At 36.4% G+C, this 15,661-nt stretch overlaps 1 protein-coding gene across 1 annotated transcript; it reads right to left on the reverse strand.

Moving 5' to 3' along the window:
- Positions 1 to 8,379: 8,379 nt before the first annotated feature.
- Positions 8,380 to 15,405, reverse strand: COXFA4 (cytochrome c oxidase associated subunit FA4). The gene is made up of 4 exons (XM_022587051.3): positions 15,247 to 15,405; positions 13,784 to 13,872; positions 13,023 to 13,083; positions 8,380 to 8,597 (listed from the first exon to the last, which is right to left on the reverse strand). The coding sequence occupies exons 1-4, from the start codon at positions 15,286 to 15,288 to the stop codon at positions 8,541 to 8,543; spliced, it is 249 nt and encodes an 82-aa protein (XP_022442759.1). The 5' UTR covers positions 15,289 to 15,405; the 3' UTR covers positions 8,380 to 8,540.
- Between the last annotated feature and the right edge of the window lie 256 nt (positions 15,406 to 15,661).

Raw genomic sequence — 15,661 nt, forward strand, 5'->3', positions numbered from 1 at the left:
CATCTAGAAACATCATATAAGGTGTCTACATGGTAAACTGTCAGTAATTAGGGCTTTTCAATAGCTATTTTATTGCTGTTTCATATATGAAAGCTTGCGTGTTTATAAAAAACATTTTACTGCATTTTATTTTCATTTTAATAACCTATAAACACTTGAGTTTTCACTTCTAAACATTCATTCAAAATTCAGCTATCATCTACAAATTAAGTTACACTATCACTCAGAAAATGTCTATAAATCAAAAGCCTCTGCAATCACATTATGTTCTATATATTCAGTCAACGAATACTTGCAAGTCTACTAAGTGCAGACACTATCAGGCCCTGGAGATACAATGATAAGCAAAACACAGACTCTGTTCTCATGGATACAAAGAAAACCTCAGTGCAGCGCTCAAGATGTGTGGAATGCGGAAGTAGATTAACTCATCAAGTTTTTGTAGCCGTCATAAATATAAAGTCCATGGCCATGTGTTATGAGAGGTGCAAAGGGGAAAAGAATTGCAGATTGGCTGAAAGTCACCGTCTGGAATTTTTTAACCTTCCTTTCTTTTCTTCTCTTCATCTTAATTAAGATTTTATTTTTTTAAGAGCAGATTTAGGTTCAAAGAAAAACTGAGGGGAAGATGCAGAGATTTCTCATATAGCCCCTGCCCCCAAACATGCAAAAACCCACACGCCCGTTATCAACATCCCCCACCAAAATGGTACATCTGTTACAGTTGATGAACCTAAACTGACACATCACAATCATCCAAAGTCCATAGTTTACATTATGGCTCATGCTTGGTATTCATTCTGTGGGTGTGGACAAATATGTAATGACATGTATCCATCATTAGGGTACCAAGCAGAGTATTTTCAGTACCTTAAAAATCCTCTGTATTCCACTTCCTTATCCCTTCCCCACCCCCTACCCTAATCCCTGGGAACTACTGAACTTTTTACTGTCTCCATAGTTTTGCCTTTTCCAGAGTGTCATATAGTTGGACTCATACAGTATGGAGTATTTTAGATTGGCTTCTTTCACTTAGTAATATGTATTTAAGATTCCTCCATGTCTTTTCATGGCTTGATAGCTCATATCTTTTTAGTGCTGAATAATATTCAGTTGTTGGATGTACCACACTTTATTTATCCATTCATCTACTGAAGGGCATCTTGGTTTCTTCCAAGTTTTGACAATTAATAATACAGCTGCTATAAATATCCATGTACAGTTTTTCTGTGGGCACAAATTTACAATTCTTCTGGGTAAATATTAAGGAGAGAAGTTACTGGCTCCTATAGTAACAGTATGTTTAGGTATATAAGAACCCCATGAAGCTGTTTCCCAAAGTGGCTGTACCATTTTTTATGGATTCTCTATTCTATTTCATTAATCTATTCGTCTATTCTTTTCCAGTAACACACTTGATTACTGTGGTTTTCTATCAATAGTAAGCCTTGAGGCTGGGTACTGTCAGTTTTCCAACCTTGTTCTTCTCCTTCAATATTGCGCTGACTATTCTGACTCTTTTGCGTCTCCATGAAAACTTTAGAATCAGTTTGTTCATATCCACAAAATAACCAAGATTTTGATTGTGACTGCATTGAATCCATAGCATATAATGAAATACATTACATTGTTATTATTATTATTTTGAACAAACTGTTATCTATTAGATAAATTATGAAGAAAAATTAAAATTTTTATTTTACCTTCACTTATTCCTTCTTCCACATTCTCCCTTTCCTTTAAGTAAATCTGAGTTTCTGACCTACATTATTTCCCTTATCTTAAAGAACTTCTTTTTAACATTTCTTGCAAGGCAGATCTACTGGCAACAAATTCCATCAATTTTTGTTTGAGAAAGTCATTATAACTCCTTTGCTTTTGAATGATAATTTTGCAGGGCACAGAATTCTAGGGTGGTACATTTTTTTTTCTCAAAACATTAAAAATATTTCACTCCACTCATTTCTTGCTTGCGTGGTTTCCAAGGGGAAGACAAATGTAATTCTTACCTCTGTTCCTCTATAAGTAATTGTTTTTTCTCTGGCTTCTTTAAGGATTTTTTTATCTTTTAACTTTCTGTAGTTTGAAAATGATATGCCTAGAGGTAGTTTTTTGTTTGTTTGTTTTTGCGGTATGCAGGCCTCTCACCTCTGTGGCCTCTCCCGTTGCGGACGCGCAGGCTCAGCGGCCATAGCTCACGGGCCCAGCTGCTCCGCGACACGTGGGATCTTCTTGGACCGGGGCACGAACCCGTGTCCCCTGCATCGGCAGGTGGACTCTCAACCACTGCGCCACCAGGGAAGCCCGCCTAGGGGTAGTTTTTTGGCATTTATCTGCTCAGTGTCCTCAAGCTTTGTGAATCTGTGAACTAGTTTTATGATATTAATTTTGGAAAATTCTCAGTCATTACTATTCAAGTATTTCTTCTGCTCCTTTCTATCTTCTCCTATTTCCATCACATGTATGTGTGTAGCTGTCCCACAGTCCTTGGATATTCTGTTGTTTTTTTCAGTCTTCGTTCTTTTTGCTTTCCAGTTTCCAATGATTCTACTGACATATCCTCTAGCTCACAGATTTTTTTCCTCAGCTCTGTCCAGTCTACATAGAGCCCATCAAAGGCATTCTTCATTTCTGTTATGGTGTTTTTGATCTCTTGAATTTCTTTTTGGTTCTTTGGCTGGACAGTGACTAAGACCAAGTTCTACATGATTCAAACCCCATTCTCTTTTTTCTACATGATCCTGATTTTTGACTTAGCTTCTAGTGAACAATTTAAAAGAAACACTGTATAAAAGAGCAGCAGTTTTCATATTTGTGTAAAAACCTAAAACTATGTTGAGGACTTAATGTTGTTCAACTAAATGGGACATCATTTGTACTGTAGTCCCCCTCAGGAGTTGTTCAACATGATGACCTCATCTCATTTTCTTTCCCCTCCCTAGTTGCTTCCCACTTCCTACCTTCCAGCTGCCTTAGGTCCTAAGAGGAAAAAACAACAACAACAAAACACAAGAAAAGTAAATACTAGGGAATAGCTTAATGATAGTATAAGGTTTTCAATTAGTCATTTTTTGTTGCATTTATTATTCTACTATGAAATATAAGGAGAAAATGAACAAAACTCTTCTTATTTGAGTCTACTCAGTGATGTGCTGAAGTCAGTTCATATCAGCTCTCAAGAGCTAATTCTTTTCACCTTTTTCCAACCTTTGATCAATAAAAACAAGATGGTACTTTAAACTCTGCCGCAGTGGATGTATTAGTTTTCCCATTGCTGCTATAACAAATCACCGTGAATTTAGTGGTTTAAAACAACACAAATTTCTATCTTACAGTTATATAGAAGTCTGTCACAGGTCTCATTGGGCTGAATTCCTTTCTGGAACCTCTAACAGAATCCACATCTATAGATTTTCCAGCTTCTAGAGGCTTCCCATATTCCTTGGCTCATGGCCTCCTTTCTCCATCTTTAAAGCCAGTAACAGTGCATTTCTTTGGCCATTCTTTTATAGTCATACCTCCCGTTGACTTTCCTCTTCAGGCTCCCTCTTCCACTTTTAAGAATTCTTCTGATTACACTCGACCCTGAATAATCCAGGATAATGTCCCTATTTTAAGGTCAGTTGATTAGCAACATTAATTTCATGTGCAACCTTCTTTCTCCTTTGAATATATAACTGAATATATTCTCAGGTTCCAGGGATTAGGAGGTAGACTACTGTAGGGGAAGGCATTAAACTGCCAATCACAGAAACTGGCAAATGCTTAAAATCAGGACTTTTCCCCCTGGAGAGCCAGTTGTTGAACATTTATCTGCACACGACAGCTAGAAGTAATCATGAGGGAATATGAGGCAAGCCCCTTGTAAAAATTATAAGATTTAACAATTTAGCAATTTAACAGGATTCTTCTAACAAAATTGCTTTGTAATTTAAGATGTTGAAATATACTATATAACAAGGAAGGATAAATTACTCTTTGACCAGTCTAAACAAATTAAATTTGCAAAGTATCTTCATTTAGGATGGATTAATGTGGAGTCTGAAAATCTTGTGCAGTATTAACTCTTTTCTTAGAAAAGATTTGGTTAGAAGCAAACAGAAAAGCTTATTATAGAGCATACAAGCTGTTGCCTTTTAAGATTAAAAAACAATAGCTGGGAAAGAGACCTGAGATAAATTTCTCCAGATGTTATTTATCATTCAAATAGCATCAAAAAATTCTTTCAATATCAGGCATGGATTAACTCAGCATCATTTTCAACCAAGGAGAGATGACCTACATATAAAGATTTTAATTCACTGAGTCATAATGCAAATCAGAGAGGGTGGAACATTATTATGGCATGCTATGTGGGCAGGCATTGCTTGAGCAAACCTAGGGAGAAGCATAAATCACACTTCTTAGACTTACAGCTCTGGTATAAAAGGGGGTCACCTTGTCTACATGTTGAAATCAATGATATTTGCAATAAAGAGTTATTTGATCAGATTATTGGTAGTTGGATAAGCTTTTACTGAACAGTCCTTTTCTTTCCTTTAAGTTTTATATAATATGGCTTTTAGAAGTCTCCCATTAAAGTTTCTGATGGAAGGGGAGAAAGAAATGAATTCCAGGCTTTATAAATATAATAGCTAATATTTAAGTAATACTTATTCTGGCAGGAGATACATTAAGCCTCTTACATATATTATCTTATTTAATTCTAAAGACAACCTTATGAGACAGGTCTAGAGGGTTCAGGGAATGAACTTTTAGTCAAATGTCTGGATTCAAAGCCTGGCTCCACTACTTCCTAGTTAAGTTTGACCTTGGGCATATTTTTATGCCTTGGTTTCCTCATTTGTCTAAAAAAGTGGCGGGGGGGTGGTGGTCCAGTAATAAGTGTGCCTTACAATGTTGTAATTAGTAGTAAATGAAGTAATACATATTGTGCCTGGCTCAATAACGTTATCCATTATAGTTAGTTTCATCCTGATATGAGGTGCCTTCTTATAACCCTTTCTCTTGTCTTTTTTCTTTACCTTCTACCTAACCAAGAAAGGTGGAGATTTCCTCCAAAGATGAATTCTACCAACCACCTTAGAGGAAAGGAACAAACTGCTACAGTGGGAAATACCAAAGAGTAATAAATGTATATATAATTTCTATGTACACTTTTACTGGACTTGAAATTTAAATTTCAAATTTAGAGGTTCTGTTTTTCTATGCAGCAACTGCTCTTTGTTAAGATAACAAGGTTCCTGCATGCCATATTTAAGCATTTTTGAATAAGGGGTTACAAAGCAGCATTCTAACATATCCTCTTATACCACTAAAAGTAAGCCTTGGATATATAAAAATGTTTCCTGTGAATTATTTTAATTACACTGAGCATGCACTGCTTTTACAATTGGAAACAAAAGAAAAAATGTGAAAAAAGAAAATGGATATTTTTTGGCAATGGTGACTCACGTGTTAATAAAAGGAGGACATATCTGGTTTTATTTGTGCTTGTACCTGATTTTTCCTTCATTCAGATTCATCCTGACTGAAATGTTGTGAAATAAGAGAACAGGCTTCAAATACCCGGATAGATGTTGTTTTAGTACCAACATAATGCTCTAGTTGGAAATTTAAAAGACCTATTAAAAAATTATCCACTGGGAGGGTGGTGAAGTAAAGCTCAGAGCCCTTTTGCTAAAGGCGTTCCATAATCTCCAATTCTGATTCTCTGCCTCCATCAAGTCACTTGTAGCCACTTATGATTAGCCACTCTAGACAATCGATGAACTGGTCTTTTATAAGTATCTCTTGAACACCAACTATGTGCCTGGTCCCATTCTAGGTGTTGAGGATACATCAAACAAAACAAACAAAACGGCAAAAATTCTTGTCATCATAGAGCTTACATTTTAGTGGAGGGAGATATATAAAACAAAATAAGCTAATTATGTAACATATTAGACACTAATAAGTACTGAGATGAAAACAAAGAAGGGAAAGGAGATAAAAAGTGATGAGGATGCAGTAGGTGTGAAATTTTGGACAGGGAAAGCCTCATTAAAAAGGCACTGGAGCAAAGACAAGAAAAAAGTGAGAGCAAGCCATGCCAATATTTGGGGAAGAGAATCCCAAGCCAGGAAAGGGCAAATGCAAAGCCCTGAGGCATGTAGAGGATCTAGGATATCCACTTGCTGGTGTGGGAGCAAAACGGAAAAAAGTCAGAACGTTTTCTTTTTTAAAAGTATCTAGCTTTTTTTTTTAGTAAAATAGGGAAATGTTGGGGGAATAAAGATCACTTTGAGTTTTGTATTAAAGATCAGTTTGACTGCTGTGCTGAGAACAGACTGTAGACAGGGAGACCAGCTGAGAGGTTATTTTAATATTCCAAGTTAGATGACAATGGCTTAGGACCAAGGTGACAGTAGGGGAATTGTGTGTTGAAAATAGTGAGATTCTGGGCATTACTCTTAAAGTAGAGCAAACATAATCAATATATGGATATGGGGTGTTAAAGAGTTAATGAAGACTCCGAGGATTTCGGCCTGAACTACAGGAAGGATGGTGTGCCTATAAACTGACATAATTGAAAACAGCAGGAATGAAGATTGTGGATATGGGAACTGAGAAGTTCACAAGTTCAAATTGGACACGTTAATCTGAAAAATTACTTTGGACAGCCAAAGCATAGTATTTGAAGACATGAGACTGGATAAAGAGTTCAAATAGTGAAAAGGTCCAAAGTGTTTTTCCTTTGGGGCACTCCAACACTAAGTGAAGGTGTATCACCAAGAGACTGAGTAGAAAAGCCAATGATGTAAAAAAGAAAACACAGATAGCATGCTGTTCTAGAGTGAAGGAAGAAAATATTTCAAGGAGCTGGGTCAACTGTTACTATTAGGTCAAAGTGAGCAATGATAATTACCTTTTGAATTTAGAAACATAGAGGTCATTGATGTCCTAAACAGAAGCATTTTTAGTTGAGTAGAAAGGGTAAAACCTGATCAGGGTGGGTTAATAAACTTGACAGCAGCAAAAGTCAGTATAATTTTTGCTTGGCTCTTGTTTCACGTACCTACTGGGAAGCATTTGTCAATTCCCAAAAATGCAATTTTTCAAATATACATAAATGTTACCCAAGGCAAGATCTGTATTTAAAGGTAGCTCTGCCTAGTGACCTCATTAAGCTGAGGAACTGACAAAGCAGTCTGCTGTATATTTAAATAAGCAGCACAGTAAAAGCATAATTTTAAACAAATTCATTTAAGGAAAAAAAAAAAAGAGCACGTTATCTTTCCTGGCAGCATTGATATTTGATGCAGTCCTAAGTGACAGTCAACTTCCACTGCCATTGCAGCTTCCTGAATAGCAGTAATTGGATGTAATACTTTCTTCAAGACATATTGTATCTCATGCCAAATTTTACATTGTTTTATGTGGGAAAGTCCAGGAATACTGAACACAAAGAGTTTACTTAAAGTTTAAGAATCTTAAAAGATCCACACAATTGTCTTCAATAGTAGAAAATGCTATTACTAATTTCTTAATGCATTTATTCAAAACTGCTTAATCAAATTGTAAAATGTGCTATTACTTTGTAAACACAAAGATTTATTATACCTATATATTAAAATCCAAAATTGTCTCACTAAATTCCTCAAGTTTCTATAATGTCATGATTTACATATACCTATGTGGAAACTTGATATATGACATGGTTAATTCTTGATTAGCCACCACTGAACCATTGAAATGTTCTGTTCATCTGATCATTTGAGATCCAGCTAAAAGGTCAGAGCTATGTAACAGGTAACATCAATATACACCCAAACATTTTCTCTTACCAAATTCCAATTCCACAGCCCATTCTTAAAAAGTTAACTCTCACTCAAAATTGCTACTAACATACTTTCTAGCCTTTAAAAACCTGCCAAGGCTCAGCAGAAGTTCTCAAGAGCTCTTCCTGGCCACTAGTTCCATGGTTAGTAGTGATGGACTCAGATCCAACTACAATCCCCAGCCAGACCACGGCGACTAACAACCTTAAAAAACTTCAGCAAAGAGAATGCCATGGTAAAAACCAGCATTAACAACTGCACATACTTCGACATCAGCCAGTAACAGAAATCTAGGTTTTCATTTTGCCCATGCCAAAGAGGCTTGAATAATCTTGCCAATCTACATTTGATTTCCAGTTCTAGTTCTTAAATATGCCCTAGTGTTACCAATGGCCTACACACAAAATAAAAGTGTTTTATTAGAGCAGCTTAAAGTCTTATTTTCAAATTACACGAATACACAGAAATTCAAGAAACTCCCTAAATTCTAATAGTTTATTTCCTATACCCTAAGTTATAAAATTCAGAGTAGAGTTTCAGCATTAAATAGTGACACACATCAAGTTTCAAACTATTTATTAATCAGTGTAAACCCCATCACAATACACCAACATGATTTTGTGCATTTAGAGGGGAAATATTTCCTGGTTAGGTGGAAAATTGTGCGGATGGCTTCTGGAAGACCTTCATTCTAAGCAGCTTTATAGTGAAACATTTCATTTAGAAGTCTGGACCTTCTTTCTTCAGTTTGCTGTAATCTACATTCACTGAGTAGAACTTGGAAAAGAAAAAAGATATTTTAGATAATCAATCAAATACACAAAGATGGTATAGAAGTTTAAGATGATTTTTATTCAGCTTTCTATAGTAACAATTACAGACATTAATTTTGTATTAGGAATATTTAACAATATAAAAGTCATTCAAACAAAGACATTAAAATTCCAGTTCTTTAATAATGGTTTTGGTAAGGTAAAAATATTCAATCTTCCTCAGAAGAGCAGTGGTAGTATAATCTGGTAGAACCTATAAAAAAATTCTTCTATTTCAAGGTGAATAACTATGAATTTCTTCTGATATATACTTCCAATTCTTATGTTTTTACTTCCGTCTCCACTATGTACACAGGTCACTCTCCAACAGAATAGAGAAATACCAGTTATCATCCCTATTTGGTTAGGAAAGGGCTATAATTTAGATGGGAAAGATTTATAGCAATAAAGATTGGCTAGTAATATAAAGTAATACTTTGTTGTGTGTTTGTATCCATAATTTTTAGATACAAATTGGCCTGCTTTGATGGCTTTTCTGTCCATTTTCTCTCTCTCACTTAGACATTTCCTTAATTTCCTAACCCAGAATGCATCAAAATCAAATTCACACCTGACCACCTTTGGTACAAAAGCTTTTAAACAGTACAGTATTTCTGCTTTTAAATAATACTGTATTTTGCAAACTTTGTAATTTCCATAAATTTCCTTATATTCAACTTAAATTAATTTTAGAAATAGATCTTACTATCATTACTTAAAAAAACTGTGTCTAACTCTCAACAACTTTAAAAAAAATGATTTATACTTGATACTGCTCTAGAATTCCTACTGAGGAAACATTAGGATTTATACATAAGCTAGGATTTATACATAAGCTATAATCTTGAGTTTACTCATTCTTGTGCCAAAGAAGACTGAATTGTGCTGTAATTACTTGGAGACTACATTATTTAACTCCAAAAGAACCAAAACTGCAGAATTATCATCATTTTCTTCAGTTTTTAAGGAAGAAGCTCATTAAATCTGTGTCCATTATTTCTTCAAACCCTTTTCTTTATTTCTCCAAACATACCCTAACTTCTTTATCTCTAATTGAAAAAATCTTATTTTATTTGACTTTTAAAAAAAGAAAAATTCCCAGGTTGTGAAGCTTATCCTTGAGATACGTACACAGACTTTTATAAAGTTTATAAACATAAAAGTATGAATCAGCCATAAAGCAGTATTTTTTGTTCTGACAGTGTTCTCCTATGAAGCAACTGAACTAGACAATGAGATTTAAAAAGAAACTAACTGTATCATCTCTAACATATTAACAAAATATTAAAGGGAATATTTATAAAAGGAACTGCAGGTTGTATTTTAAGAAATAAATATTTGTTGGGCTCTTCTAATAGATCCCAGGCACTGTAGGCAGAATGCTTTATGCTTATCTTAATTATCACAACCTTACTCATTCTTACTTTATAAAAGAAGACACTGAAGATCAAGTTATATGACTTGCCAGAAGCAGGATCAAGCCCCTACACCCAAGCAGAGTGGAAAGGTCACAGAACCTTTGCTAATTTTCTCAACACTAAGCAGGTGTCTGATGTATTTGCTTTTATTCGGTTCCATGTGCCAGTATCAAAATACTCCGTTGAAGTAATTTTCAAATCTGATTTATTTTTCAGCTTCCATGTCCACATTGCTTTTCTCAATTTAATGGTGGCTACCTTTAAGTTTTTTGTAACAATAGCTGGGAAGGCACAACATATTCTGATCTTGGCTTTGGGGCATTTTATTCAGATGATAAGTGTTGCTAGGCCTTTAATGCTTAAATCCTATTTTAGTCACCTCTCTTGTTTGTATTAGTTAGCTTCTGCTAGATTGTGAAATAGCAAAAAATAACCACCAAATCTTAGCGGCTTATAAGAAAGGTCTATTTTTCATTCACATTATATGCCATTTATAAGCTGACTGCCCTGTGTCCTCTTCATTCTAATCCTGGGCTGAATGAGTAGCCCTTAACTGTCAATTTGGTCTCATGACAGATGGAAAAGAACAATGGGGGAACTACACACTGCCTCAGAAGTGGCAGGTAGCACTTCCCCTCCCTTGATTTGCCAGAGCAAGTCACATGGCCAAATCTGATGTTAATGGGCCAGAAAAAAAATTATCTTAGGTGAGGGGAAGTGAATGATAGAGAAAGAATAACCTAGTCTACCAGTCTTCTAGTCTAGAGGCAGTAGTAGGCATCATCCACTCCAGGCTCACAAGCTTCTGGACTTGGTTCCCTTTTATTTCTGCTTGCAAATGTCCCAATTCTTCTAAACTCATCTCTTGGCAAGTAGAGCCAGCAACAGTCCACAAACATCCTGTTTTCCAAAAATCTTTTCTATAACAAACTCTTTAGGCACATGGTCTTCTTTCCAAGTAATAGCAGGTGACACCTTATCAAATATTTTGCCATTACATGATTCATTTTTCCAGGCTCTAATACCAGTATCTTAGCTATTCACAGCCCAATCTACGCTGCACACATTAGTGTTTTGTTGCTGCAACGTTCCATTTCCAGCTCACATGGCCTCATACTGGCAGGTATTTTCATGTTCCAGAACATGATAATAATTAGCTTCATTATCATAATCACCTGAGGAGCTTTCTAAACTACATAAGCAGAGACTCCAATATGCTCTTTGGTGGAAGGACTAAAGGCCTGTTTTTTCTGTTTTCTTTTCTTTTTTAAAGTTTATTGGATGTGGAACCATTTTCTCCAGAATGGACTAAAATTTATAGGAGAGAAAAAACAAGATGCCTGTGTATCATTTTTTGAGTCAAAATGTGACACAGATTAGATGGTTCACTTCAGCTTCACCAGTGCATTTTTGTTTGTTTCTTGTAGCACGATCAGTTTAGAGACTTGGAAGCCAAATTATAATCAGAAGGTTGAGTGGAAAGCTTGGAATCTGTAGAAGGTGACAGTTGTCTTAAAAGTTGTTGTCATCAGTAATGACAGCATCCATCTCCATCAAGGAGGTATATCTGCTAAGGGGTCCTAAACACTCCTCGGTCAAGACACCTCTTCTTGAGAGTGCTCAAAGAAACTGCTATTTTTTGATGAAGCAGCCTGGTATAATGGAAAATTCATGGCAAGTTATATACTGTAAATGGGTAAATTGTATGGTATGAGAATCACACCCTAGTAAAGCTGTCCCCCACCCTTTTTGACATTGCAAGGATTTTTTCTTTGTATGCAAAAATTTTACAGGTAAGTAAAGCTGTGTTTGGGGAATCAATGGGCTCAGATTTTCAACTACATGGATGGACCTTAAGGGCATTATGCTAAGTGAGATAAGTGAGACAGAAAGACAAATACTGTATGATATCACTTAAATGGAATCTAAAAAACCTGAACTTGTAAAAACAGAAAGTAGAATGGTAGCTACCAGGAGATGGGGGGGCGGTGGGGAAATTAGGGAGATGTTAAAGGTACAAACTTACCACTACTAGATCAACAAGTTCTGGAGATTTAATACACAATATAGTGATTATAGTCAACAATACTTTATTATAAACTTCAAAGTTGCTAAGGAACTATCTCTTAATTGTTCTCAACACAAAAAAGTGATAATTATGTAACATGATAAAGGTGTTAGCTAACACTACTGTAGTAATCATAGTGTAATACATAAATGCATCAAACAAGTTGTACACCTCGAGCTTATACAACGTTGCAGGTCAATCATGTATCAATAAAACAAATTAAAAAAAGTAAATGGCCTCAGTCCATGAAGTCATTCTTTGGAAGAGCAGTTTCACAAACCAGTTTTCCAGAAAGATGTTAAAAAGTTTATCTAGAAGGCTTATGGTAAAATATAAGTTTCAACTGATTTTCATTTCTCCCTACTAATTCTCAGCTGAAATATGTCAACCATACCAAGAAGAAAGAACAGCCAACCAAACCAGCCACTAGATTAGTGCTACTCAAAGTGTGGTCCATGGACCAACAGCATCAACATCATCTGAAACCATATTAGAAATGCAAATTCTCAGCCTCTGCAACAGATCAACTGAATCAGAATCTCTGGGGATGGAGCTGAAGAAGATGCCTATGTATACTGAGGTTTGAGAACCACTGCACTACACTACCCAAGAACAAAGAAAATATTAAACAAGAACTATACTCTTTTTTTCCTTAGTCGAATCAGTACAATTAAGACATTATCTTCATTTCACATACAGAGTCTAAAGCCTGTGAATAAAATCCTTAGAAAAAATATTTATTAGAAAAATATGCCATTCTAATTTCACAGAACAATCTAGCAATTCTTCTAAATTCATTGTAACAGAATCTTACTTGCAGATCCAATCTCAAAAAGAACCTACCCCATGACAAAGTTTATTAAAATACAATTTCCAGCAATTTTGAAGCAATTTTGTAGCTTACCTTGTACTGATCATTGGGACCCAGTTTGTTCCAGGGTTCTGGGTTATTCTTTTTGTCCCAACTAAAAGAAATAAAACATTATAACTGTTAGAGTATTAAAACACTATTTAAAACAGTCTTGTACTCAAGAAGCTAACATTTCAAATATATTAATCCCACTTCCTATCAGGTGAAGGACGGTGTTATTTTCATTATGGAGTTGAGAGATAGGATTCATAATAAGCAATCTCATGTAATCAATCAGAAAAAGGTATAACACAGAGCCTCTTGGGGCAGTTGTCCTTGTCCCTATCCCTGTCACAAAAAAACTTTACACTTGGCTTTTACTAGTGTTTTCTATTTCATCAATGAAGTGATATATAGAAAACTGCATAGAAAAACAATGAAACAACCTTTTCCATGCCTGTTCTTTTACAACTTCAGAAAGAAGCATTCCCTATTGTGGAACACAGGCAAAAAACACTTAAACATACCAGCAACCCTGACTGTTCTATAAAAAGTTATTATTATCTTGATCCTCACGTTACAAAATAGGTATAAGCAGTTCTACTCAACCAATGAGAAAATGAGACTCAGAGAAATTTAGATAACTTCATGAACCAGAAAAAGTAAATGACAACAGTAGAACCAGGATCTGAACTTACTGTATGACAACAAATTTCAGGTTCTTTCTACTACTTGATGCTGCCTCCCTAGAAAGGCTGTGGCTCCTGAATCAGTTTGATAAACCATCAAAGTTCTAAACATTTTCAAGCACTTACCTGACATCTGGATTGAACAACGCCAGACGCAAAACATACAGTGCTGCTCCAGTGCCTCCCGCTCCAATAAATATGAAGAGGGGGATCAACTGGAACCAAAAACAAAATAGACAAGAATCATCTTCAAATACCTACATACTGATAAAAATAAACAGAAAGACTACAGTAGTTTCTACACATTGATTTCCAAGTCTCAAGCCACCTTTTTATTTTTTTAAAAACTTTAACAGCTTTATGGAGGTTCCATAAAATTCATTAATTTCAAGTATGAAACCACCAATGATTTGTAGTAAATTTATAAAGTTGTACAACCATCCCACGATACAATTTTAGAACATTCTCATCACCCCAAGAATCTCTCATGGCCACTGCAGTCACTCCCCATCCCCCCACCCAGCCTCAGGCAACCACTAATCTGCATTCTATCTCTATAGTTTTACCTTCTCTTCAAACCGTCTTTTTAATCTTGTCTTAAAATTTGAAAGAAGATAGACCTCATATTGAGATAAGATTTCTTATAACTACATTCAAAAGAAAGAAATGTAATTTCCAAACGATGTAAAGATAATTCTGGTTTAAATGTGAAAAAAGTTATTCAAATTTTAAATTTTCCCCAGAAAATATATCGCCTTCTTCACTTAATATTTATACATCACTCCCATTAAATTTCCCAGTTTCTTTCAACTCAAGGCTTGCAAAACAAGCTCTTGGCAAATTACTTAAGCTTGCTTCGATACAGACGTTACGAAAAATAAAAATTCTGTTAAATAAAGAGTCTGAATGAGCAAACAGAGACACACCTATTATAAATAACAGTTTTACGCATAATCTCTGAAAACGTACTGCTACCAATGCTTAATGCGTCGTTAGGCAACTGGATTTAAGATAAAAATTAAATACTGCGTAATTGATTTTTAGGGCCACAGCACGTTTATATGCAGGGAAAAATGTGAGATACAAAAGAACTCAACTGCGATTAAACTCCACACTACAAAAATCCTCCCAAATATCAAGACGTCCAGACAAACTGAGCATTCCAAGATCAGAGACCCTCATATTTGCCTCAAAGCCTCATGGTGCAATGCAGTGAATACGAGACTCTAAACAGCACAACAAATAGGGTGCCTGACCTTTCCTGGTCTTTAACCCACACAGCGCACAACTATCCCTCTTGGTCCGACCAAACTTCAAGAGGACGCGCGCCCACCACACTGTTCCAACATTTTATTTTCCTCGAGAGCGTCCCTCACCTTCCGTGTGCCAGGCCAAACCCCGCAATGCAAGGCCTGGAAGGTCAGAGCTCAAGGTCCTGGGGCAACCAGCAGAATAGGACAAACAAAGTGAGACAGGGTCCAGCCCCGAGGAACGGTAAATGGCTGCGAAGGAGAAAGCTCAGGGGAGGCAGCCGCAACCCGACACGGGATGCACAAGCGAAAACACTGTGAAAGGGTTTAAGAACTTACGCTAGGATGCTTCTTGGCCTGACCGATGATCTGGCGGATCATGGCTGCGACAGAAGCCTCGAGTCCAGACGGAGACAACGGCAAACTTTCAAAGCCCGGGACCGAACAGCCTTCGCGCCGAGGAAGGGCGGACGTCCAAAGTCAACCAGCACCTCCTACCTGAAGGACCCCTGCCTCGGAGGACGGCTTGCGACAGGAGGGCCCGGATAAAGCTGTCCTAAACAGTGCCTGCTTTGATCCAGCAGCTCTCGCGCCCGCCTAACCTGTCCAACAGCGTTCAACTGCAAAGTGAAACATTCTCATTCCTATGCTACTCATACTTCTGATGGGTAATTTTTTGCGTCAAAAGTAGAATCCTTCGATTGACTACACAGGCACTTGCTCGGTAGGCCCCGTGTTTAAAGAGGGGGCGGAC

Source organism: Delphinapterus leucas, chromosome 9 (genome assembly GCF_059928025.1).
Source record: "Delphinapterus leucas isolate spDelLeu-1000000601 "Yukka" chromosome 9, BTC_Dleu_Yukka2, whole genome shotgun sequence".
Classification (NCBI taxonomy): Eukaryota; Metazoa; Chordata; class Mammalia; order Artiodactyla; family Monodontidae; genus Delphinapterus; species Delphinapterus leucas.